The sequence below is a fragment of the Aristolochia californica genome, unplaced genomic scaffold (assembly GCF_029961685.1).
Source record: "Aristolochia californica isolate CCGP_79_NKW_82.1479 unplaced genomic scaffold, dmAriCali1.0.hap1 SCAF_3, whole genome shotgun sequence".
NCBI classification, from domain to species: domain Eukaryota; kingdom Viridiplantae; phylum Streptophyta; class Magnoliopsida; order Piperales; family Aristolochiaceae; genus Aristolochia; species Aristolochia californica.
The window spans coordinates 48,085,315-48,109,740 of NW_027181992.1; the positions used below are offsets into that span (position 1 = coordinate 48,085,315).

Below are 24,426 nucleotides of genomic sequence, written 5' to 3' on the forward strand. Positions count from 1 at the left end.
AATGTACATAATGATTAAGACCTCTTGGTTGAATAATGAGATTCTGAGGGTAAAAGGAAGAAAAGACAACACAAAGTTGTCAGCCGACGTAATGTTAAACACCTCTTTTCCGGGAAACAAACTGGAGTCATAGTTAATCTGTGTTTCAGGTTCAAGTCACCACTCGACATCAATTTTACACAAGTATCTTTTTCTACATGTTTGTTTGTATCTTCCACTATCAGAATTTTTCTTTCTCTATTTAATTCCAGTTTCTTCTTTTCGTTCAACTTCTGTTTATACTCTTCACTAACAAAAATGTCTCTACTTTGTCTGAAAATACTAAAATACTAAAATGCTTCATAGATAATTTCTCATTGTTTGATAACTGGAAAATGCGTCTAACACTGGATCAATTCATAAAGATAGAATAGGCACCTTTAGATTGGAGACTGGTAGTAGGAGGATCAGCAGTAGCCTTGACAATCCTGGCAGATATCCCTTCCTCAAATGCCAGCTTTTGCAAAACTCTGAACTTGTCCATCCACGGCTTTTCCTCTCGAAAAAAACGTCTGGATGATCCCCCATTCTATAAGTCAAGTTATTAAACTTGACTTCTTGCTTCAACTCAACTAAGAATGTTCGTTTATCAGCATTACGAGCAAATAATCACGCGAAGCCTACGCCCACTACTGCGCCACAGTGGAAAAACCTTTTTTTGGGTTTTCGAAGGTATTGAGCATCAGTATATAGTTACGAAAACATACAACGACTATTAATCATTGAAAAATGAGGAGCCGAACGAATCCAATCTACTAAACTTCATAAAAAGTTTTTTTTTTTTTTTAAGGATTAAAAAAATGAACATATCGTTGCGTATACCTCGCTAAACCTTACTGTTTAGAGGCGTCAAGGACGATTATAACGAGACGATCGACGGCAGGTTTCGTCCAGCAACTGGAAGAATCTTTTCGATCAGATCCCGTGACGTTTTCAGGAGGATAAGGAACAGCGCAAGAAGACTGAGATACATCGGAACAGTAGCTAGAGTACGACAGATGGGTTCGGGTGAGGAGGAATCCTCTAGTAAACAACAAAATGACATCTCTCAGAAGACGTCGCCATGGCGAACCGGGACACCGAGTGATCGAGGGAAAACAAGGACTTAGTTTTATTCTTCGATTTCCGGAATTCAATATAATCGAACTGATAGAAATTTAAGGAACGTCAGACAACGATTGAAGAAGAATCGAAGATAAAGAGATTTCGCGCATTTCCTCACTCAGCAGAGACCCGAAGTTCGTTGTCGTCCGCCTCGGTTGTTAACTTGGACGTTACAAACGTTACGACGCCAGTAATTTTACGTCCAAACACTCTTTCCCCTGAATCTTTCAAACAAACTAGTATTTTCTTCATAAAAATTATAAATATTTACATGACTTTAGTAGAAAATGACTAAAATACATATTTATACACACTTTTTATTATATAAAAATGAAAACTAAAATATCATGGGTTAAGAAATATGGAATATAGAGTTCTAAAAGTACATGCATTTTTACTTTAATTATTTACAATAAATGTAAATAATAAAATAATCCCAAAATGACTAGCTGCAGTTAAAATCCTCTTCCAAGTAATAAGCACAAAAATTTTATTAGAAGAAATTCCCTATTTAGGGATGTTCTGTACTGATTTCATATTTTGGTTTCTCAAATTATAATGGCAAAAAAGTTGAAGGGAAGCATTTTAGCACCCAAATTATTTAGGATGTCTGCCACTGGTGGCAAAATAATCAAAAGAGAAAAGAAAATAAAATAAAAGAAAAAAAGTTTAAAAGACTCCAATCAAGCAGCCGAGCATGAGAAAGCAGCATCTCCATCATCCATGAACTGATACTGCTCACAGATTCGAAACAAGAGTTCTCTGCATGGTACTACAGCACCCAACTTAATGCATGCCAAAAATGCTCCTGACAGTTTCCGGTGAAGACTGTAAGCTTCATCAGGTGGTGGGGTGAGCCTGTGCTTAAGCATTGTAGCTCCCAGAGATGATATACTACGGGTGATGTTGGATGAACGGAAATCGTAGCCGCCGGGTCTTGAAAATGGCAACCCAACAATAAAGCCAGCCTGAACATGTGCCTCCAGCATCACTTCGGACTCCATGCCTGTGAGGAATCCAAGGCGTCGAGACATCTCAATTACACCATCCCTCTCACCGTTTGCACATGCCAGCACCTGTTCAGACAGATGCATAGATACTCTTTAGCTCTCTTATTTGATCCAACTCTACCAAACAATGGTAGTAGATTCAGTTCATCAATACTTGATCAAAATAGTATTTTAGTCTCACAGTTCACATGCTACTGTATTCATTTTGGATTATGTATAAGACCAGACTCAAAACCCCTTGTCTCATCATGAACCCAGCAAAATCCAAGACAACTTGAACAAGACATGAGACATCTCTTCGAGTCAGTAAAACATGATATTAGAACAAGAATCAACAACCCAAGAGGGAATGATCGTACAAACAAAGGACACAACCACATCAATCATCAGATCCTCATGAAGCATGTGATAAAGAAGTGAGAAAACAGATCTTACCATTCTTAGGTAGTCATCCACGAAGCTCTGTTGATATTCTCTAGCTGCACCAAAGTCGATGAGATTGATCCTTCTTGTTGCATGGTCATAAAGAAAATTGCTCCAATTAGGATCAGTCTGCTCCATGGCAAAAGATCAACCATCATCAAACAGGCACAAATAGAAGAAAAACAATAACAAATCGCGACAAGTTTTATATACTAATAAATAAGAATGACAAAAATTTGGACATAAATAACGAGAAAAGTAAAAGAACTTCCATACAGTTCATACAAAAAATGTAAATAAAAAACATGGAAGGGCGGAGCCTGGGGAAAGGATAATAGAGAACTGAAAACTGCAAAACCTGCCTGCATGAAACGAAAGACATATAACTCCTTTAAAGTCAGCTCAAGCAACTTTTTCCCAATATAATCACGAGTTTCCTGGTTTAATCCTGCAACTTTGTCAATAGGAATTCCTGCAGCAAACAGAAGTATATTGAGTACCAAAAAGTTCTAGAGAAGCCATACTGCTTAGGTGGGGAAGGAAACATGCACTCATGCAATTAGAAACAAATTGATGATCTGATATTAATTGCACTTTGTCAAGAACTGTGCTTAGATGATTACAGCAGTTGGAGTGAAAAATGTCATTAAAAGAAAGAAATGCCACTTAACAATTATCACGCTAGCTTCTAACAACTAGGTTAAGCTGAGAGACACACACCTTCCCCTCCATCTGCCCTTTTTTATGTTATCTCCATTGCTTGGTCAGCCATCTTCAAGTCTATATTTCATGTGAGTTCATCAATGAATATCTAGACAACACTTTCTCTAGGCACAATGAGGTCTCTCTTGAACATTACCACCACAAGAAGACTCTCATTTTCCCACCTAACAGTGCAGTAAATATTCTTCATACATTTATTTTTTCTTTTGTTTTACCTGGTTTGGCCCACATTCTTATCATCCTAAAATCTTCTGATGTTATTTTTCACTGCTGAACATTCTCCTCCATGGAATGATTGGTCAGACACCAGTTTTAAAAACTTTTACCTTCACACTTTCAGCAAGTGCCAATCACATGACACTCCATACTAAAGTCCTTATTTTACCTAGCCAACATGCTGCATCCTCTTCGATATGCCCTTCCAGGGAAAACAAGTAGTGTCAATTATAAATGATCAAAATAGATTGGGCACTCAGTGTAACATGGGGGAGTATAGTGTGAGATCTTGGGTTCAAGTTTCACTAGGTATTGGGTGTAACGCACACAAATAATCAAATATTAAAAAAAAATCAAAGAATGTAGGATCAGGCTAGCTTCTAAATAGGCCAATGAGACCTATCATCGGATCACTAGGGGTGCCCCCAGCCCTGTATCCCATACAAAATGTTCAACACTCAGTGCAACGGAGACAATCAAAGACAGCAATGGGGTGAGGACACGGCCCTTCAAGATTCCTAAATAGGCTTCCAGGAAAAATAAAAACCAACTCAATACTGTTAACTGAAGTGAGGACAGGATGTGAGATTGGCCAAAGAAGAAGGGTTGGAGTCCGTGAGAAAACCCTGTACAGAGTAAAGGCAGGTTTCGGTATAAGTGAACCTGCTCTTCCACACAAGTAAAGGTTATAAACATAAAAACACCCCTTTCCATTCGCCCTTCCATTTTCTGCCTATAGCCAGGATTTAGGAAATGCTTAGATCTTCCAGGTTGTTATATGAAGGGATGTAAGGACAACAACAACGATTTAGCATTGAAAATCAACTAATCTGTATCTACCCAACGTGTCTAAATCATGCAACTAGCTTCTCGTGGAGGCTTCCAACATTTTGCAGACACCCACCACTTCCAAAGGGAGCTTCCATCTTCCAAATCTAGCTTGGTGCTCCTCAATTATCGGATTTTGGTTTAAAATGACAAACAAAACTTTTGAACCAGGCGCTCATACAATTTCATTGTAAACATCTAATTGAATGTTATAATCAAGATGGTACCATTCAACAATCTGGATGTGCTGGTGATCTGTGATTCTACACACGATTCAGTGCTTACTCCTTTGTTTGATCTTCATGTTCTAAAGTTTCTTATGAACTGAAAATCTGTTGGAGTTTTCAAGTGTATTCCCACCCAACAGTTTTGAGATCAAAAGAAGCATTTCCAATCTGTTGTATCTTCATTGGAGAATAACAACCTCAGATAAAAATGTCAATAACAAAGGTTAGAAAAGTAACTACCCTATTTATGTAGTGTTTTCCTTTCTTTTTTTTTTAAAGCCATACGCAGAGGTAATTTTGGTACTCTACAGCACTGCTTTGACAACAACAATAACAGCAGTCATAGATAAACAAGCACCAAAAAAGGTAATAATGAGTTACCTGAAACAAGCTCAGTTGTCAAAACTCTTTTGCTTGAAATATCATCAATGACCATGGGAACATAATACCCTTCAGCATCAGACAACAGTTCACGGAAACGTTTTTGATTTGCAGCTTCCAACTCATAGTCACATTCACGTGATAGCTCTTCCCTTGCCACCTGCAATGTATTTCTCAAACTTTTAGCAGACGGGGAATATTTGTGCTCATCACAGGAACCAACTTCACATGTAAAGCATTTTAATGTGTACAGAAATATTATGTAACTAAAACCATCCCAAGAACTTTCTATAATTCACATAGAAGCAAGGCAGTTATCAAGCAAGGCCGTCTACCTTCATAGCTCTATCGAGGTAAAGCCCTTTAGGAATAAGATTTGTGTATTCCAAAAGGCGCCTCACATTTTCAATGTCACTTTCAATGCTATCTGCAACTCCAGGGTATTGTATTTTCATTGCAACCTCCAAACCTTCCTTTGTGAAAGCTCGGTGAACCTGAAAATTAAGATAGAACAAGTCAAAGACTGATATTTTCCCTTTTTTCATTCCATGTTCCGTAAGTAAGTTCACTGGGTTATATAAATTTATTTACAGAATGAAACAGCACTGAAACCCTATGATGAGAATACTTGTCATAACAAAAAGGAGATATAAGCACCACTGCAAACCAGATAATAAAAAAAATGGCTATATTACAGAGAGAACTGATGCAAAATGAAATTCAAGTTACTTTCAAAATATTGGCAATGCCAAAAACAGAATTTATGCAAATGAAATTCATACTTACTAGCAGATCCAGGAGACTTCAACACAGCAGAGTTCTTTAGAGATGTGAAAAAATTAGAGAGAGAAAGTGAGACTTACCGTGGTTGAGCACTGAGAAGTCATGGGAAAATTAAACTAAACCAAAGGGTAAATTAAAAAAACAATACATCATAGTCATGTTAAGTGTGTGGAGTCACCTGGCCTATACTTGCAGCAGCCATGGGCTCATAATCAAAGCTTTTAAGTTTTGATGACCACTGAGGACCTAACTCAGCATCCAGGACCTGATTAAGCTGCTTCCTTGGCATGATATCTGCACCTTGACGAACAACATCTAGAGCAGCCAAAATCTGCATGTGCAAAAAACTACTTTTGACATGTTAGAAAGAAACTCAATCAACAAAACAAACTCAATCAACAGAACAAACATGCTTGTGAAAGAAGAAATAGCTGCTATGGGACATAATCCAAATGATGTTTAAAATAATTATGTATTTTTTTTTTATGAAATAGTGGATTGAGAGACATCTTATATGAGCTTCCAGCAGACTGATGCTTACCGGAGCAGGTACAAGAGATTCATCCTGAATACTCAACATCTGACCCAATTTAAGGGCTGCACCACGCATTCTACACAGTGCAAGTGCAAAACGCTCTGCATTTTGCTTTGATAACAAAGGTGAAAGAGCAGATTGAGCTTCTTCAGAAGGTGTTCCATACATAATTCTTTTTGTAGATTCCTGAATTGCTCCCCATGCAAGACCAGCCCCTAAACTAGCAAACCTATAAAACATAAAGCATAAATCATGAAATGCAGCTATGATAAACAGATACTTTCTACTCTTGAAAATATTATACTGTCTGGGAGAAGAAAAATAAATAAAAAGCACAATATTTCTCAAGGTTCCAGATGACATTAAGTAGCTGGTTCAAGGTACAGAGTGTGTAACACTAAAAGTTGATAAATCACTGAAATATAGAACCTACCTTAATTTTGAAAATTTTAAAATCAGTTTAGATTAAGTGACTATAGATTCATCATCAACACAAAAAAGTTCATGGAGAATTAAGTTCACAAAGCATCCAACTGATACAAAATTAGATTACTGTCATCGACAAAGCAGAAAAGTTCATGCAACAATCTAACCTCATAAAGCTCTGAGAAAAGGCTCTACAATGAAATTCACATTCTCATTCCTTTCAGATGAAGTTTTTGGAAATAATATTAAAACTATAATGACAAAAAGAAAAAATGATGTAAAATCCAAACGATGAAGGAAGATGGAATTATTTTCGGTGACTGCGACTGACTCTCAACTTTGTTTGTATAAGCATAAGTAAATATTCAGATTCTCGTTTCCAATTTAAGAAGAAATAGGATAAAGATAAAGAGAGTATAGAGGAGATAAGTGTAAGAAAACGTTTTGTATTCCGACAATGCTGAATATATACAAACATAAACAATAACAAAACAAACAAACAACGGCGACACTAGAATGTAGATAACTTACTCACCCGAGAGCTCTGGTGAAAGGCGTAGATGGAACTCTTCTTTCTCGTGGCTTTCTCTTTTGTACCGGTGGAATAAGTCCGTCGTCGGCTCTTCCACTAGTACCGTTCTTCTCCTCTGAACCCTCGTAACTAACAGCACTTTGCAATCTCGATTTTTCAGAAATAGTATCTCCAATAGTCGCTGAGTCGATACCACCTTTCTCTCCCAAACTCTCGGATAAGGCGGCCCCTTGTTCTCTCCAAATCTCCGGTATGCTACCACTTTCCTGTACAGACCTTCGCGAATCGCTACTATCTCTAAAAAAAATGTCCCTCTTATTTTCTGATTCCGAAACGTTTGTTTCAATTTTCTCGTCAAGGGTCGCCGATCCAGCTTCATGCAGCCAATTATTGACAGCAGACTCAGCTGGGTGATGAAAAGTTGAAACTTCGGTGGCATCGGAGAAGTAAACGACGGTTTCCTTCGACTTTGGGTAAGAAAATTCGCGAACGTTGCCTTTGGTGATTCCGGTGATATCTGTAGCAGAGAGGACGACTCTCTTTAGGGATGACGAAATTAGGGTCCCCATATCTCCTTTTCTAGCGCCCTCGAAAGCATGGGAGCTGTTTAAGACTTCTTTGGCAACCAGGGACATGCCGTTAACAATTCTCTGAATGTCCCGGAACAAAGCCATAGGAGAGAAGTCGAACGAAAGCGAGAAGATAAAACTAAATAGCAGTGGACCAAATCAAGGGCAACCAGAACAAAAAAGTGAGGATACAGAGATGAATCAACTTATGTCAAACGCGTAACAAATGCGAAGAAGAGAGTGCAACCTGAAAAAACTGCTCGTTTGAGGCGAGGAAGCCTGAAGACAGCAGTGATACGTGGTCTGACTTCAACCTTGCGAGAGGAGCGAGCGAGGAAATGAAGCGGGAGCGACGTAGCGTGGTTGGAGGACACGAAAGAAAAAAAAGGAAGAAAAAAAGACGATGGTTAATTACTCTCATAATCTCGTTTTAAGGTCAGTCTCTGCCGCGAAGAAATAAAATAATTAATTAATCAATTATTTTTAATATTAATATGTAAAAATTATCAACTGTTAATATATTAAGACTTTATAAAACATATATGGCTATTGCCAGTTGTGGAGATAAAAATTATTTATATTATTATAACTTTTACTTTTAATACAAATACAAGAAAGCAAACTTTTATGAGAAAATTAATTAAAATAAAAGATTCGTCATTTTATTTTCCTAATGCGGTCAAACCGCATCAATAAAGTGTACAGCCAGGCGGCCCAGGCCACGCTCGCAGTTCCATTTTACGAATTAGACAGGCGGGAGCGGTAGACATATTTCCGACTCGGAGAGGGCGGGAAAGAGGCACCCGTCAACGTCGATGCAGAATTTTCAAGTTAAAACATAGAGCTTTATTTTTCTGCATCACAGCACCAGTGAAGCTCTAGGGAAGACACATTTCATCTCTTTCGTCTCTTCTCGGATTTTCTTTCTAATGGGAATTAAGGTTCGTTTTTCATCGCTCCTCCGAAAATGCTTCCAAGTGTTCACTCTTTCTTTTCCTTATCCGCTCTATTGCTTACGCTAGGGTTTGACCAAGCTGTTAGCGGACAACGCTCCCAAGGGCATGAAAGAGCAGAAATTCGAGAGTTATTTTGGTCGCAAGATCGCCATAGACGCAAGCATGAGTATCTACCAGTTTTTGGTAAATGCAGAGTTTGTTCCCTCGCTTTCTCGTGATGTTTGTAGATATGTGCAGTTTACTCGGTCACCGCTCAAAAAGTTGTAAAAAATTGTTCTAGTTGCCCGAATTCTGAGAATCTTATGATATTGGAATTTTGATTGTGGAGACCTTTTTTCATGGGGACGCAGATTGTCGTAGGGAGGAGTGGGACTGAAATGCTGACAAATGAGGCAGGTGAAGTAACAAGGTCTGGACGCTCCTCGTTGTCACTATTAGGCTCACGGAAGAGAACTAATAGATCCAGTCGAAGTTTTAACGAACTTGCGTTTTTTTTATAGTTTTATTATTTTTTTAAATTTAAATAATTGAATTAATATTGATATGAATATTTATATATTTTTTTTCTGTTCTAGTCACTTGCAGGGAATGTTTAACCGCACAATAAGACTGTTGGAATCTGGACTGAAGCCTGTGTAACGTGCATTACTTTTGTCTAATATGTATACATTCTCTTTGCCTATTCATTTGAGTGAAGTTATGCTAATATCGGATGTACTTGTGTCAGATACGTGTTTGATGGGGCTCCTCCTGATTTAAAGAAAGAAGAGTTGGCAAAACGGCAAGTCCTGGGCAAACATGTTTGATTTACTCGATGCTTATGTATATACGTGGTTTTGATAAGCTGTTGGTTGCATTATCCATGCAGATATTCAAAAAGAGTAGATGCCACAGCGGATTTAGCTAGTGCAATTGAGGTATAAAGGCATTTCATTAACTTCAAAAAAGTTGATGTGAGAGCGGCCTAACCTTTAATGCAACCAAAAAAGGAAGAGGCTAAAACGAAATAGGATGAGGAGAACATGTCAGAGTCAGAGGCTAAGCAACAGTGAAACTATTACAGAAAAAAAAAAGAGAAGTAATCACGCCATCATTTATGAGACTCAAAAAAGTTCTGATAGCTTGCAAGCAGTTGCTGCCGTCTCCATTTTGTGTGACCAGTGCACTTTGAGGCAATAATATAACTCCTCAAACACACAGACCAATCTAAATGGAACATTGTACTGGCTTTTGGATTTCCAGGCCTTATATACTTGAACTGGGTGTGAAGAAGCTAATAGAAAATTTAGCACATTCTGTGGGAATTCTAACCTGCTTTTATATCCAGCAGCTATTAAATCAATATCTAGAACTATTTTTTCTAAGCAGAAGCTTTGTTCACCTTGCAGACTGGAGATAAGGAAGTGATTGAGAAGTTCAGTAAACGGACAGTAAAGGCAAGCTCTTTTGTTCAATTTCATCCATAATGTGCAAGAGATCATGTTTTCTCAATGTATTTTTTTTTATGCATAATTACTAAATACATGACTTTTTCTTTGTCTGAGCTTTCTGCTACTGTTTTTCTCTATTCATGAGATGAAGAAGAGCAACTTATTTAACTTGTGAATTTACTCAATTTGCATCACTTTCTTTTGGTAGGTGACTAAAAAACATAATGAAGATTGCAAACAACTTCTTCGGCTCATGGGAGTACCTGTAATTGAGGTGATATCATTGAATGCAATATTGCTCTAGTGAATTTTTTCTTGATCCTCTTATAACCTCTATTTCAATATCTAACATAAATATATATATATATATATTTGTTTTTCTGCGAATTTAGGCCCCTTCTGAAGCAGAGGCACAGTGTGCAGCACTTTGCAAGAGTGACAAGGCATGATATTAACAGATTGCCCTTATTTAACATCTTTTTAATTTGTTTTGTTGCATACAATTTTCTGCAATCATTTCAATTTGTTTTGTACTTAAGGTTTATGGTGTAGCTTCTGAAGATATGGACTCCCTAACATTTGGGGCTCCAAGATTTCTTCGTCATTTGATGGATCCAAGCTCCAAAAAGGTCCCAGTGATGGAATTTGAAATTGCAAAGGTGTGTAAAGTTGTCGTGCATATTTTTAGTGTCTTCATTTGGATTAGTATTTAATGTACTTTTTTTCTTACAGATTTTGGAAGAGCTTAATCTCAACATGGATCAATTTATTGATTTGTGCATTCTTTGTGGATGTGACTACTGTGACAGCATTAGAGGTATCAGACCATAAGATGCTTATTCATCACTAAGGAAATGCTCTTTTTGAAGCACGTCTTAACTATGTAATTTCTTGGTAGAATTGTCTTTGGCTTGTTTTTCTGGTTAATATGCATTTACTTTGTCATTAAATGCAATGAATATATCCAGAATATGACTATATATAAGTCCATGTGTGGAACTCTATGCATGTTAGTCATGATATGCTTTTATCTGTCTGGATTTGTTGATTTACTTCTGATGATTCTTTTTTCCAATAACTGTCTTATTTAAAATGCAGCTTAATAACTATCTTGCTAGTTGATGGTTTGTTGTCACAATTTCGTTTGGCTTGAATTTCAGGTTGGAGTTGTATATTTTCCTTGCATATCATGGAAGTTTGGTTGGGTATACTAACATTAAAAAAATCATGCTTTTTCTCTTTTGGGGCATTTTGGTGACTTCAAACCATGAGAGTTTATTAATATCTCTACCAGCTGATGTTTACTTTATTGAGAAAGACAAAAATTATGTTTATAAATAAATTGACAAAATCAAACTATGATTATGTAGATTCTTGTTCTTCTGATTGTTATCATCATTGATATTTATATAATATGTTTCAAGCCAAAGTTATGTATTATGAGCTACAAGAAACTAGTTTTAGCCGGTTGCTCAATGAAAGGCAGGTAGGAACTTACCTGATGTCGATGTGATTCCTGAAACATGCTATCTTCTGGTCGTTCTCATTTCTTTTCTGAAAGAGGTAAAGTAGAGGTACAGATGTTCCATTGGATGCATTACGAGCAATATTTGCTCAAATAAAGTCACTTTGTTCTATTAACAAGGTGGAAAGAGGACTTTTTCTTCCTTCTCTGTTCTATCAAGGCCAAACAGTATTGCATTTAGGTGGATACACTTGTTTGCAATAGGCACTTTCCTATTGGCCAGGCCCTTTATAAGCATGCTAGAAGCTTTCTTTCTGGTTCTTAAGTAAGCTTTGTAGCAATTGAGAAAATTTCCTGAATCCTTCTAACGTTTTGCATTTCTCATCGGATAAATAAGGTCAAGGAAAAATATGACAATAACTAGTACTGATTGATGGGGGAGAGACATATATAAGTTCTCTAGTTAGGGCATTTGATTTCAAAATCCTTTTTTTATGCTACAAAATTTTTAGCTGCCTGTCCATCAGATTGAGGTATTTAACAGCACATGGTTTACCATAGCAGATAAGCTAAAAGGGAAGGAAGAGAGTTATGAGGCACTTCTTTAGGATGTATATAGTAATTCAGACTAGGATTTAGGGTTTAGGGAAGATGAAAATTCCTTTGGTTAATCAAACTAGAGTCTAAGCCATTAGATGAGAAAACATTGGATCCAATATCTTTAACAGTGGGTAGTGTAGCTAATTTATCTATGTCACAATTATGGCCTCTACTTACCTAAAGGTGTTGATCTACGTTGCACTGGAACCAGATAGGCTACAGGCTCTATGGCTGGTCATGATATCTCTTCAATTCAAATTGTTTGTTTATATCATGGTTCCTTCACAAATTTGTATGCAAATTGACCTTTTGAATAGGTTAACACTGGTTTACAATCTTTGAACTTGGTATTTGAATGATGACTTTACTACTAAATTATCATTTTGAATAACCATGGGATGCAAAGGAGTTGTTTTGATCATAATATTTAACTCTTTCTATTTATAGGGATTGGTGGACAGACTGCTTTGAAGCTTATCCGGCAATATGGTTCTATAGAGACTATATTGGAGAATATTAATAAAGACAGGTGTCTAAATTTTGTTCACTTCCACTTTTTTTGAGATTACAAATTGATAATAATGTCCTTCGGCAATGTTCTTGTGAAATTTATTCCTTCTGGGAAAAAGATCTTTCATAAAGTTAATTGGCTCTGATGTTTTGAACGAAGATATCAAATACCTGAGAATTGGCCATATCAACAAGCTCGGTGCCTTTTTAAAGAGCCTTTAGTTTCTGAAAACGATGAGCAACTTGAGATTAAGTGGTCTCCTCCGGATGAAGAGGTCCTCAATGTGACATTAATTCCTATTTCAATTTCTACCTTTTTCTAGTTTTAGCCAATTAAGCTTGCCTTTTTCTTGTCATCTGATAGGGTCTTATAAACTTTCTTGTGAATGAGAATGGGTTCAATCTTGAACGAGTGACAAAGGTATGAATTCTCATCTTATGCTTTTAAGTTTCTTAAAAAAGCCTATTTGAAGTTAGCCTAATTAGACAAACCTCAGATCATTATCACTTTTGAAAATTAAACTGCTATCACGTTGCTTCCATATATGTTTGCTAACAGGCAGTTGAAAAAATCAAAGCAGCCAAGAACAAATCGTCACAAGGACGGTAAGCCTTGTTATTCTCTTTTAATATATGATTGTGTACTAGTGTATGAGAGTTCTACAGCTTGGAGTGATAATGTTTTTCTACTTTTTGATGCATAGATTGGAGTCATTCTTTAAACCTGTAGCAAGTGTGACAACACCCCTTAAGCGGAAGGTATTCAAATTCTCAAACCTAAGCTGTTTATACAGTTATTTGGTTTCTGGTGTTCTTGAGTATGTGAAGTACTTCTGTGTTTGAACTAGTTTACAGTTCTATATCCTCTCAATCAGATGATTTCCCTGACATGAAATTGAACTGATTTTCTTTTATTTATGTATGAAGTGAAACCTTGTCTTATTTGTGATGATCCACCACCAAAAGTCTCCCATAATTTTCATTCCTTGACTCATTAGGTTAATTCTCTGGAAATTAGTATGCTTCAGATTAGTCAAACTAGTGTATTAAAATTTGCATTCTTCTTTTCTGTTTGGCTTTTTTTAAGTTATATCAACCATTCAATTTTACTCTATTTTAGCATAAGACAATTACTCTGGGGTGCATTCAGTTGTATACATAGTGGTTTACGATTTGTAAATTGTAGAAAGTAAATGAATTACTATCATCTTCATCATTGTTACCATCATCATCATAATCATCAGAGCCTTGGCCTGATAAGTTTGGGAGTGTCAAGAATATGAATAATGAAGACCTTGGTTTGAGAGTGCTCCGCCTAGAGACAATAATCTAGCCTTGGGCTGCACATTAAGCATCATTTAAGTTCATGGCGGATGAAAAGTATAACAGACCATGAACAATCCTTGAAAGTCTTTGGGCGCTTGCTGTTTTGTGTACTTGTGTATGGGTGAGATAAATGGGCACATATATTTTGTACCATAATTTCTTGTTCCTGGATTTTATGGATTTATTTTAACCCATTTGACATTTTCTAACATCTGCAAGTAGATTGCACATAATTGGTTGAATGTAAAGCAGAAGCAGAACTCAAGATTTGCTTTTATCTTATTGTGTTTCATCTTGAGTTACTTCCAAAAGTTGTTTAAAGATCTCAAGTGCATTGGTAATTGAAAGGCTCCTTTTCTAGAGTGGCTTCCTTGTGATGATGATTAGATTTTACATGTGTAGGCATAGAATTTTGGTCATCAAATTTAGACCATGATTAATGGTCCAAATTGAAAGCACCTATCAATAGTTGAGATTACAAAGTTCATCTAATGGTTGAAGTCAAACATATCTTGATAATTTTCAAAGTTAGACATTTGACCAATGGCTTGAGTTTGAATTGAAGGATCAGAGGAGGGTCAACTTGAAGTTAAAACACAAACAACTATAGGTCAACAAAGAATTAATGTTGACCAATGGTGCAAAGAACAACAAAACCAATTATTACTCAAAGTTAAAAATTTTGACCAATAATTAGGCAACAATGCAAGTCAACACTTTGGTTGATAGGCAAACATGGGTCAAACATTTTGATCAAGTATGTTATGAGTTTGGAAATTATGATCATGGGTAATCCCATAGTCAATCGACTATCAAAGTTTGAAACTTTGATCAACTCTACAAGTTTGAGTCAATGACTACAGACATCATCTTGGGATTAACCCCTAGTCAACATTGTCAAATTAGAGGTCAACTTAAAGTTGAATGTGTTGATTGATTGAGGTGAGACCACTATTGAAATTAAATTAAACACATATCATCCACTTAAACCTTTAATCAAAGATTAATGGTTTGGATTCTTTTAGTGTAAAGTAGCATATAAAGCATACCTAATAAAGTGACACAAGGTGCCAACCAGGGTTTCACATGTCACAACAATGAAGTTCCATGTCATCTGACACATGACACAATCAAGAGAGTGATGTGGCTTCCTCACTTGTCACAATCCCATGAGAAGAAGATTTGGTCTCACCACGTGTCACGATCTCATGAGAAGAAGATTTGGCCTTGCTATATGTTGCTTTCTCATTCGAAGAAGACTTGCCTTTGCCATATGTTGTGTTCTCATAAGAAGAAGACTTGGCCTCATCACGTGTTTTGAGAAGACTTAGCTTTACTATGTATTGTAATCTCATGAAAGAAGACTTGCCATGAGTTGTTGATTTGGCAAAGAGAGATTGAGAGAGAAATATAGGGTTCCCCTCCAATAAATAGAGAGTTTCCTTAGGTTTGGTGGAAGCCTTTTTAGAGAAAAGTGAATTGGTGGAAGACTGAAGAACCACTTGAAGCACCTACTTAAGCTGAAACCTTGCAGGATAAGTTAAATTCCAAAAATTGTCACTAGGGTCTTTCATTCTGCTGAAGTTTTGCCTTTGAGGTGCAACAAGCAGATCATTCCTATTTTCACTTTACCACACTTTAAATCCGTTGTACGTAAGTATGAGATTCAATCCGCTTGTCTAAATGTCAAAGCAGAGACCAAACAAATTATCTTAAATCAATGTCTTATTTCATCTGGAAAGGCATTATAAACTTGCTAGTGGAGATTTAGACGACTCACTAGAAATAGGTCCTCATATCACTTGTAATTTTCATTTCTTTTACTATTTACCTAAATGTAGGTCCAATTTGCGGACCAACCACTTTGTATGTATGTACTACAACATGCTAATGCAACTCCATCTTTGGACATTGGAGGGTTTTTGTGAACCTAAGTTTGTGAGTTAGTTGGTTTCACTTTATGTTTCTCAAGTCTGTTGACAAACTGTTCTCTAAATAAAGATTTCTATGCTATAGGTAAGAGAGAATTTTCTGGTCCTCTTTGTTTCTAGTTACGAATTTAGATTTTATTCTTAAAAACTTATTTTTTATTTTAAGTTATAATAATCCTCTTGAATGTTAAAGTCTGGGTCTATTTATCACGATTCCTTACCCAACCACTCTTTGATTGACGTCTTTGATAAATCCTGCTTATAATAGATATATGATTTTATATATTCTAACTGATGATAGTTACTTCTGATTAAGAGTACCCTTCTTAAGAAAAGAACATAGAAACAGAATGAATGGTAGAGGCTTGTCCGGATCTAATACTGTCTGGTGCCTATGTCCATCCCTGGTTGTTGACAGGAAACCAGATGCATGATTGGAGCACCCACTTTACCTCTCAAGTCTACGATGCTCTTTATACGAACTTCTATCTACTCAAGGCATCGGCACTTTGGAAACTTACCCCTGCTAAACTCACTGCTGTGCTCTGAACAATCAGGAGCATCTTTCCATTGTGGTCACTTTCTTGCATAAGCTACAGTCTTATGCTTATTGGAAACTCTTCTTGATTTTCTTGTACCAGTGTTTAATTTTAGCAGTACTGGGATGTATCGCCAGTATTCACCTTGAATATCTGTTATTGATGTTTCTAGTAAGGTAAAATAGATATCGTTGTGATATCTCTCATGGTACCCAAGTATATATGTTGACTCTTGATATGAATTCCATGCTCTTATCGTAAAATATAACTTATCACTGAAACAGTTAGTCCAAACATTATATTAGCACTTGTTTGCTTGGAAAACTGTTGCCTACCATGTTATTGATCAGAAATTGTCGAACGTTTAGAAGCAATTTAGTTGAAAATCTCGCGCAGTACTGACTGAATGATGTCTTACATTGTTACTTTTTCATTTGCATCATAGGAGGTGCTTTCTCATTTTTGTTTCTCTGCCAAACTCCCAAGCAGGATGCACAAGAGAAGGTGGCCAAAGAAGCCGCTAGCAAGAAATCAAAGCGGGGGAGTCGGAAGAAGTAGAAGAAGATGAAGCTAAATCCTTCACTAATCATAAAAAAATCAATGTTCGACCTGTACTTCCTGCTTGTTTATATATATGTCGTACCCTAAAACCTTTATTTTGTTCGAGGTTGCACGTGTTTTCGCTTGTATCCTTTGTGATTTACAGGCTGATATTATAATACCATCCAATTTCTGGTTACACCCTTCAATTGAGATGCGCTAGGATTCTCGAGCTAGTAAATCGTACATGATGCTGTTCATATTTGTTATTAGACAACTATCGGACTGCGGAAAAAGGATACGAGCTGATTTTGATACTAAAAACATGACTACGTTGCTAGTGGGAATCCGACTTGATGTGTCTTGTGACTCAGCACTGCACTGACGGCTGCAATTTGTTGATTGTGCTGTAACTACGCCAGTATGCACGGACCATATTGGGGTGATCAAATTGACCATACCGGACCGTCTTTTGGGCATCATTGCTACAGGAAAGTGAACCAGAGTCACCAGATTCTGTTTCTCCATGTTTGAGTGATTTTATAAGAAATATATTAGCATTGTGGCCAACTGATTGAGTGGACCATTTCCAGGTCACATCAGGGAGAGGTCTATTTCGCCGGCAACATCAGCACCAGCGTTCAAATGTGGCTGCAATTAGAAGAGCACAATTCTAAAGCGCACCCCTTCGTTATGCTTTCACCAGCAGTCGGTGCCAGTGCTCGTCTTGATCATGTAAGCACTCGTTAATCAGTATTCCACTGGACAATGCTTTTTTCGTCCTTTTTTCCATCAATGTGCAAGATGATGATATCCACCATATCGCTGATTTCCACCATGCAAACCCTTTTTCGTTTTTTGGTCTCGTATCCATTCTTCGTGATCCATACGGCACTCGTATCCGTTGCCTTTCTCCTCCACAGAGGAGGCAGCAGAGCTTGATATTCTCCAAATCCTCCCCAGCCCCACTGCCTAACTCCCACCAACCGGTTATTTATTTAACCTGACATTAATGAAGGCAACTACTGCACGTGTCTGAATAATGATGACCCACAGAGGAAATTTTTCCAGCCCCACTGCACGTGTTCCTACTTTTGCGAGAGAAAATGGTTCCAACTTCTCCAACTTCTTACGTGTTTGACGTCAAAACCTGTTTCATCTCATCTCTGTTGCCTTTCCTTGCATAATTTGTCAGTTGAGGCCCCCCGGATGAACCAGATGAGGGGCTAAGAAGGCCAGTCAACAGTGTTTGCCCCTGCCATCCATTAAAGAACTCAGGTAAGGTTTAACAAATAATTGCGCTAGCTTTAAATAAAATAGCGCTCCTTTGGCACTAGTTTTTGCTTTTAATTCTAACCAGCTTTGCTATCCTTGTATAGCATATATTGATTGATAACTGAAAGCTGTGTCTTCCGGTACCCACCATCATACTCTAGATGAGAATCAGAATGAGATGTTCCCTACACTTGTTTCGTGATGGATACATTTCTTCTTTCTTTAAGAGAATAAACCTCATTCTCCAGCCCGACATATCTTTTTTCTTTACTCAACGCCTTTTCCATCTTTTGCATATACTTTAGATTTTAGAGTTTGAGACCCCTTCGGGCTACCCATGGGTAGATAATTTCGATTATCGATTGTCGAGACCCCTTGCATGTCATAAATTTGAAATGGTTTGCTTCAAGTGGCTGAATTGCATGCATCTTGTCACTTTCCCGCGACCTCTTGCGAAGAGAAAATATGAGGAGGAATGTGAGAAGATGAGGTATCTCGAGAGCACTGAGAGATGGTAGAAAAAGTCCACAAACGCAAGCAAAGTATTAAAAAACTTCGGATCTGTACTTATATGCTCTCCCCCAGGATTTTGTAAGTGTCGCCTCCAACATTTTCTCAAGTGGGTGCCTTTTTCTTTGGTTTAAATAGGCCTTCAGAAGGATTGAATCATCAAGTCGGCTTGAAAGAGGGTATTGCATTCGAGGATTTGTGTAGGTAACGTTAATGTTTTGCTTCTTTCTCAATATACGAGTTTTGTCTCTGTTATCAGTTGCTCTATCATATTCTCTCTCTCTCTCCCTCTCTCTCTCTCTCTCTCTCTCTAATCTGTAATGCGTTTTGGCGGGTTCTGTTACTAAGGATTGTTTGTATTTGAGATGTGACCGTAGATTGAACCTTCTAAAGTAATTGGTGAATTTTGAGCTTCATCTCGACTGTTCCTCTGCTAGTGAACGTTTTGTTTCTCTGAGCTCTCAGTTTATATTGATTTGATTTCTTGATTTGTTTGCAGAAGGACCGGTGATGGTCTATTCCAGTTTAGTTTACTTATTGTACTTTTTTTTCATTTTGACTGAACTGGCGTGTGTGTTGTTCAAATTACAGTGCTCGCCAACAGATATTGGAAATTGGAAATTGGAAATGCTAATTTCTGATTATGGATGGAACTCTATATACAAGTCCATCTTTTTGGATAGAAATTATTCATAAGTTGAATAATCAATTCCCCAGCAGAATTTTTCCTTCTCTGGTTAATTGTTTTGCAAATTCTTCTTCTTTCACCATTTAGTATGAGTGGAAAGAGCATATGCAGAAACCAATGGCTTTCCATGTTTTTCTATTTTTCTCAGCTTCATTGATCGTCTTTTCAGGCTTCAGTTGAATTCTGAAAATGGCTGCTAGTGGGATATCAAACAAAGCCAAGTACGAATGCTTGCTTTTTGGTACGTCTGCATTCAACTTTATACTTGTTCAACATTGGAAGTCTCCAGAGACAAGAACAAAAAGTAGTAAATATGTCTTTCTTTTCTTCTCTAGTGTATTAGTGTTGAATGAGAAACAAGTGAAGAGCAATAAATATGAAGGGCGTCGTTAGTAACACACTTCTAGTAACATATGACCATTAATGTGTCACCAAGTATTTGTAAACTGCCAATTGTATGGATTGCAATAGAACATTTTGTATTGGTTGATGTAGTGGAATGTAATGCATTTTCAGGTATCTGATACTCTTATGGGGAAACTTTTGCCAAAAGGCATGTTGTTCTTGTGATTTTTTTTATCAATAATAATTACCACAGATGTCAACAATAGCTGGGAGAACATTTCAGTAATAAATGGCTGGTCATAACTTTGGGGTGATGATAATGATAAAGGCTTCAAGTCCAAAATAAACCAATTGTGATTCTAGGGTGTAGGCCTGAGATGGTTACAGGTTTAACTGATTCTCTTATTTTGTTAGATTAAACTGATATCCGATTCCCTCCTTTGCTATATGCTATATCTTCAGATATGGATGACACTCTCTATCCAATGAGCTCTGGCCTCAACTTAGCCTGCCGCAAAAATATTGAAGGTGAGTTCAACTATTTCTTGTTACTAATAGATGCAAAACTTAAATAGACTTCAGTGTTCTAGCTTCTGGTCTTATTGGAAAGAGAGTAAGAAGTGAGACTCCGGTAACGACTGAACCTTTAAAGAGAGGTAAAATGAGAATCCAATAACAAGTAGCTGAATGAACTTTGCTGAGTCTATTCAGAATAAATTGATGACCAGCTACTGCTGAAAAATCTGTAGACTGCTGCTCTTGCTGATGGAATTATGATGACAGATTACATGTTGCACCATCTTCAAATCGAAGAAAGTGAAGTGCCGAAGATGTGCTTGGATTTGTACAAGGAATATGGGACAACCATGGCTGGCCTCAGGGTACTTCATTTATTTCCATCTCTCCGTCAGGTTATGTTCACCATCTTTGAGAGGAAGAATTTGCTGATGCTTGGACTGAGGGCATTTGATTTTGTTCTCTCCTTGCAGGCATTGGGCTATGAGTTTGATAATGATGAATTTCATGCATTTGTTCATGGCCGATTGCCTTATGAAACACTGAAGCCTGATCCTGTCCTCAGGAACCTCTTGCTTTCCATGCCACAGAGAAAAATTGTATGTCAGCACTTCCTTTTCATATTACTGTCCCTTGTGGCCTATGTTGGGATGAGGAAAATAACTCTTGAAACAATTTACACGTACTTCTGTTTTACTTGCCTGTCCTAATGTCTTTTTTGCAGATATTTACAAATGCCGACAAAGCTCATGCAGCTCAAGTTTTGAGTAGGTTGGGCCTGGAAGACTGCTTTGAAGGAATTATCTGCTTTGAGACACTTAATCCACCTCCTAAATCTGAAAGTGATGATGATAACAATTTTGTTGAGTGTGATGGAAACGCAGTCTTCAGTAACAGCAGTTCAGAGACTGAAAACACCAAATTCACCAATACGAAGCATCCAAAGCCTGCTCCTATTCTTTGCAAACCATCTTTAGAAGCTATAGAAGCTGCTATTCAAATTGCCAACATCGAACCAGATAAAACCGTAATAACATGGGCTATTTACTACAACTTCTTATGTACTTTCATTATTATGAACGTTGTAAAGAGGTAATCTCTTTTCTTATTCCTTTTTCAGGTTTTCTTTGAAGACAGCATTCGTAACATTGCAGCAGGGAAGGCAGCAGGGCTTCATACTGTTATGGTATGATCCTAATAACTCGTTCTGATACAGTCTAGCAAAATTGTTTCTCCTTTTTATAATGACGGAATGGTGGCTGTCATGCAGGTGGGGAACTCAATGCTTGTCCCCGGAGCTGACTACGCTCTGAATAGCATCCACAATATAAAAGGAGTTCTGCCAGAGATATGGGAAGCTGAAGAAGGGGAGCAGATGGAGGCAGTTATTCAATCCAGTGTTGTTGAAACTGTCGTTCTTGCTTGATTTCTAGATGTTACAATGGAGGGGTAGATATATCTTCATGCCAGTACAATGAACAATAATTGTAATAAGTCAAATAATAGATTTATCTTCAATCTACTGTGTGCTGGGAACCGTGATTCTGACGAGATACAGACTCGATGTCTCGAATAAATTGCAAAGCCTTTTACTTCAAAAGCAAATATTTCATACTCTGGGAATATGTCCAGTTCATATTAAGCCTATCAGAAGGTCATATGATGAATTCGTAAATTTACGTCGACAATCGAGAGCAAACAGGAGAGAAGCGAAAAATGCACAATGATCGAAATCAACAATTTCCTCACTTCATTGCAGGGATGCAACAGCATGCAAAAGCTCAAAAAAATTCACGCCCAAATCTACGTTAACGGCTGCCACAGCTACCCATCCATTGCCGAAAAGCTGCTGAACTTCTGCGCAGTCTCGGTATCTGGAGATCTAAGTTATGCGCGCGTTCTCTTTGGCCAAATCGAACACCCACTGGTATCAGCTTGGAATTCGATTATCCGAGGCTACTCTCGAAGCCCTTTCCCCTTCGAAGCCATTTTGCTCTACAATAGAATGATACAAGAACACTGTTGTCGTCCAGATAACTACACCTTCTCGTTTCTCCTCAAGGCTTGTGGTAAGGCAAAAGCTGACAAAAAATGTAGGGAGGCTCATGGATCAATCATCCGACAAGGGTGCCTTTCTGATGTATCCGTGTGTACAAATCTCGTTAGATCTTATGGGGTGAATGGCTCGGTGGAGACGGCAAAAAAACTGTTTGACGAAATGCATGAGAAAGATTTAGTTGCATGGAATTCAATGATTTCTTGTTGCTCTCAGGCTGGTTTGCATACTGAAACGATGGAAATCTATGATCAGATGAGAACTTCGAGCGTGGAACCGGACGAGTTCACTGTCGTTAGCTTGCTTTCCTCCTGTGCCCACTTGGGAGCTTTGAGGTTTGGGGTTGAAATGCATAAATTTGCCGAAGAAAATGGATTCACTGGTAATGTATTCGTGGGGAATGCGCTTATAGATATGTACGCGAAGTGTGGGAGCTTGGAAAGGGCTTGTCAGGTTTTCAGTCGGATGAAGAGGAAAGATTTGTCAACATGGAATTCGATAATTGTAGGACTGGGAGTCCATGGTTGTGGAGATGGGGCAATCGGGTTTTTCAGGCAGATGCTTGGGGAAGGAGTCCGGCCAAATTCAATCACTTTCATTGGTCTTTTATCTGGATGTAGCCACCAAGGCTTGGTCAATGAGGGGGTTGAGTATTTTCACATGATGAGGTCCGAATTCTGCCTCAATCCTGGTACAAAGCATTTGGGTTGCATGGTGGATCTGTTTGGACGTGCTGGGAAATTTGAAGATGCTCTTCATTTAATTGAAAATTCAGATACTGCGGATGATCCTATCTTATGGAGGACCTTGCTAAGTGCTTGCAGGATTCACAAAAATGTGGCTATGGGTGAAGTTGCCCTGAGAAATTTGGTTAGAACGAACAGCCAAAATGCCGGGGACTGTCTTCTCATGTCTGGAATTTATGCTGATACTGGGGACATGCAGGGAGTGTCCAGGATGAGAAAAATGATCAAGTATCAAGGAATCATGACGACCCCAGGTTGGAGTTGGATTGAAATTGACGGCTTTGTTCATAAATTTATAGTAGATGATAAGTCACACAAAGATATCAAAGAAATCCACAGCAAGTTGAAGGAGATGATTCAGAAGGCAGCATTGACTGGATATGTAGAAGAGAGATCTTCAGCTTCAGGGGTTCAATCCACTGTAGAGTACTCCGAAGAGTGGAAGGGAAACTCAAACAATTATCACAGTGAGAAATTAGCTATTGCTTTCGGTTTGGCAAGAACACCTCCAGGGACAACCCTCCGGATTGTGAAGAATTTGAGGGTCTGTAGAGATTGCCATTTGCTGACGAAATTTATATCAAAAGCTTTTGACCGGAAGATAGTTGTCAGGGACAGAGTCCGGTTCCACCACTTCAAGGATGGAATATGTTCCTGCAGAGATTTTTGGTGACATTGTGAAGTAATTTATGTATATGAATTGGTCAAGACAATTCTGGTACTGAAATCCCGTGATGTTTATCAAGATATTTCTTAATTCCTCAATACTTTTTGTCTAAAGATATAATTATTCATAAGTTACATGCTTCAAACCAGTGTGCGATTGGTTGGGTTTCCTTCCCAAAACACATCTCAAATAGACAGGAAAATGGTAAAGCAAATCCCACCAGGATCATCAATACACATTCATGATGCAACCCAGTGAAGCCTCTGAGCTAGTGAGAGTGTAAAGCCATAGTGTGGAAGCTTCAGCAGAAGACATATCAAGTGGGGAAACTCCAAAATCTGATATGGAAGGGCTAATCAGCTCTCCATTGGCAGCTCCCCACTGATCTCCTTGTTTCTTGGGACTCGAGCTGCCGGATCACATTCATACCCTCTATGACGTGCCCACACACAACATGGCGGTTTACAGTGGAAATCAAATCAGTATGGTCATACTCATCCCTGAAGTGTAGCTCTACAATCTGGACAGTT

General features: G+C 37.9%; 4 protein-coding genes across 7 annotated transcripts; 3 read left to right on the plus strand and 1 right to left on the minus strand.

Annotated features, from left to right (window-relative positions):
* Positions 1-1,653: 1,653 nt before the first annotated feature.
* Positions 1,654-8,134, minus strand: LOC137960017 (protein ABC transporter 1, mitochondrial). The gene is made up of 9 exons (XM_068807466.1): positions 8,044-8,134; positions 7,231-7,935; positions 6,276-6,498; positions 5,913-6,065; positions 5,287-5,445; positions 4,952-5,111; positions 2,939-3,048; positions 2,589-2,705; positions 1,654-2,219 (listed from the first exon to the last, which is right to left on the minus strand). Exons 2-9 carry the CDS (start codon positions 7,899-7,901, stop codon positions 1,827-1,829), a joined length of 1,986 nt encoding a protein of 661 aa, XP_068663567.1. The 5' UTR covers positions 7,902-7,935; positions 8,044-8,134; the 3' UTR covers positions 1,654-1,826.
* A 410-nt stretch (positions 8,135-8,544) lies between these two features.
* LOC137958434 (flap endonuclease 1) lies at positions 8,545-17,338 on the plus strand. Its single transcript, XM_068805446.1, has 17 exons — positions 8,545-8,737; positions 8,819-8,935; positions 9,103-9,161; positions 9,328-9,387; positions 9,480-9,533; positions 9,621-9,669; positions 10,141-10,188; positions 10,391-10,456; positions 10,575-10,625; positions 10,722-10,841; positions 10,915-10,999; positions 12,695-12,776; positions 12,918-13,032; positions 13,122-13,178; positions 13,317-13,363; positions 13,462-13,516; positions 17,043-17,338. The coding sequence occupies exons 1-17, from the start codon at positions 8,726-8,728 to the stop codon at positions 17,109-17,111; spliced, it is 1,146 nt and encodes a 381-aa protein (XP_068661547.1). The 5' UTR covers positions 8,545-8,725; the 3' UTR covers positions 17,112-17,338.
* Positions 17,339-17,444: 106 nt separating this feature from the next.
* On the plus strand, positions 17,445-21,947 carry LOC137958433 (uncharacterized protein C24B11.05-like). 4 transcript variants are annotated; one of them, XM_068805442.1, is made up of 10 exons: positions 17,445-17,828; positions 18,289-18,371; positions 19,017-19,082; positions 19,736-19,807; positions 20,374-20,439; positions 20,695-20,792; positions 20,901-21,026; positions 21,152-21,454; positions 21,548-21,613; positions 21,698-21,947. In XM_068805442.1, exons 4-10 carry the CDS (start codon positions 19,756-19,758, stop codon positions 21,851-21,853), a joined length of 867 nt encoding a protein of 288 aa, XP_068661543.1. In that variant the 5' UTR covers positions 17,445-17,828; positions 18,289-18,371; positions 19,017-19,082; positions 19,736-19,755; the 3' UTR covers positions 21,854-21,947. The 4 variants fall into 4 exon arrangements, with proteins under 4 accessions (XP_068661543.1, XP_068661545.1, XP_068661544.1 ...); XM_068805444.1 differs by lacking the exon at positions 18,289-18,371; XM_068805443.1 differs by lacking the exon at positions 17,445-17,828 and having other exon boundaries at positions 17,864-18,371.
* A 74-nt stretch (positions 21,948-22,021) lies between these two features.
* On the plus strand, positions 22,022-23,955 carry LOC137958432 (pentatricopeptide repeat-containing protein At3g56550-like). The gene has a single exon (XM_068805441.1). The coding sequence runs from the start codon at positions 22,151-22,153 to the stop codon at positions 23,900-23,902; it is 1,752 nt and encodes a 583-aa protein (XP_068661542.1). The 5' UTR covers positions 22,022-22,150; the 3' UTR covers positions 23,903-23,955.
* Positions 23,956-24,426: the final 471 nt, after the last annotated feature.

What these genes read in the sequence shown, in the direction of transcription:
- LOC137960017 (XM_068807466.1), bottom strand. Translation starts at nt 7,901, where the DNA reads ATGGCTTTGTTCCGGGACATTCAGAGAATTGTTAACGGCATGTCCCTG. An exon ending in CCTTTCACCAGAGCTCTCGG is followed by an intron (nt 6,499 to 7,230) that starts GTGAGTAAGTTA and finishes TATGTTTTATAG; the next exon opens with GTTTGCTAGTTTAGGGGCTG. An exon ending in GACAACTGAGCTTGTTTCAG is followed by an intron (nt 3,049 to 4,951) that starts GTAACTCATTAT and finishes TGTTTGCTGCAG; the next exon opens with GAATTCCTATTGACAAAGTT.
- LOC137958434 (XM_068805446.1), top strand. An exon ending in CACTTTGCAAGAGTGACAAG is followed by an intron (nt 10,626 to 10,721) that starts GCATGATATTAA and finishes TTTGTACTTAAG; the next exon opens with GTTTATGGTGTAGCTTCTGA. An exon ending in ATCTTGAACGAGTGACAAAG is followed by an intron (nt 13,179 to 13,316) that starts GTATGAATTCTC and finishes GTTTGCTAACAG; the next exon opens with GCAGTTGAAAAAATCAAAGC.
- LOC137958433 (XM_068805442.1), top strand. Translation starts at nt 19,756, where the DNA reads ATGGCTGCTAGTGGGATATCAAACAAAGCCAAGTACGAATGCTTGCTT. An exon ending in GTACGAATGCTTGCTTTTTG is followed by an intron (nt 19,808 to 20,373) that starts GTACGTCTGCAT and finishes CTATATCTTCAG; the next exon opens with ATATGGATGACACTCTCTAT. An exon ending in ACATCGAACCAGATAAAACC is followed by an intron (nt 21,455 to 21,547) that starts GTAATAACATGG and finishes TTCCTTTTTCAG; the next exon opens with GTTTTCTTTGAAGACAGCAT.
- LOC137958432 (XM_068805441.1), top strand. Translation starts at nt 22,151, where the DNA reads ATGATCGAAATCAACAATTTCCTCACTTCATTGCAGGGATGCAACAGC.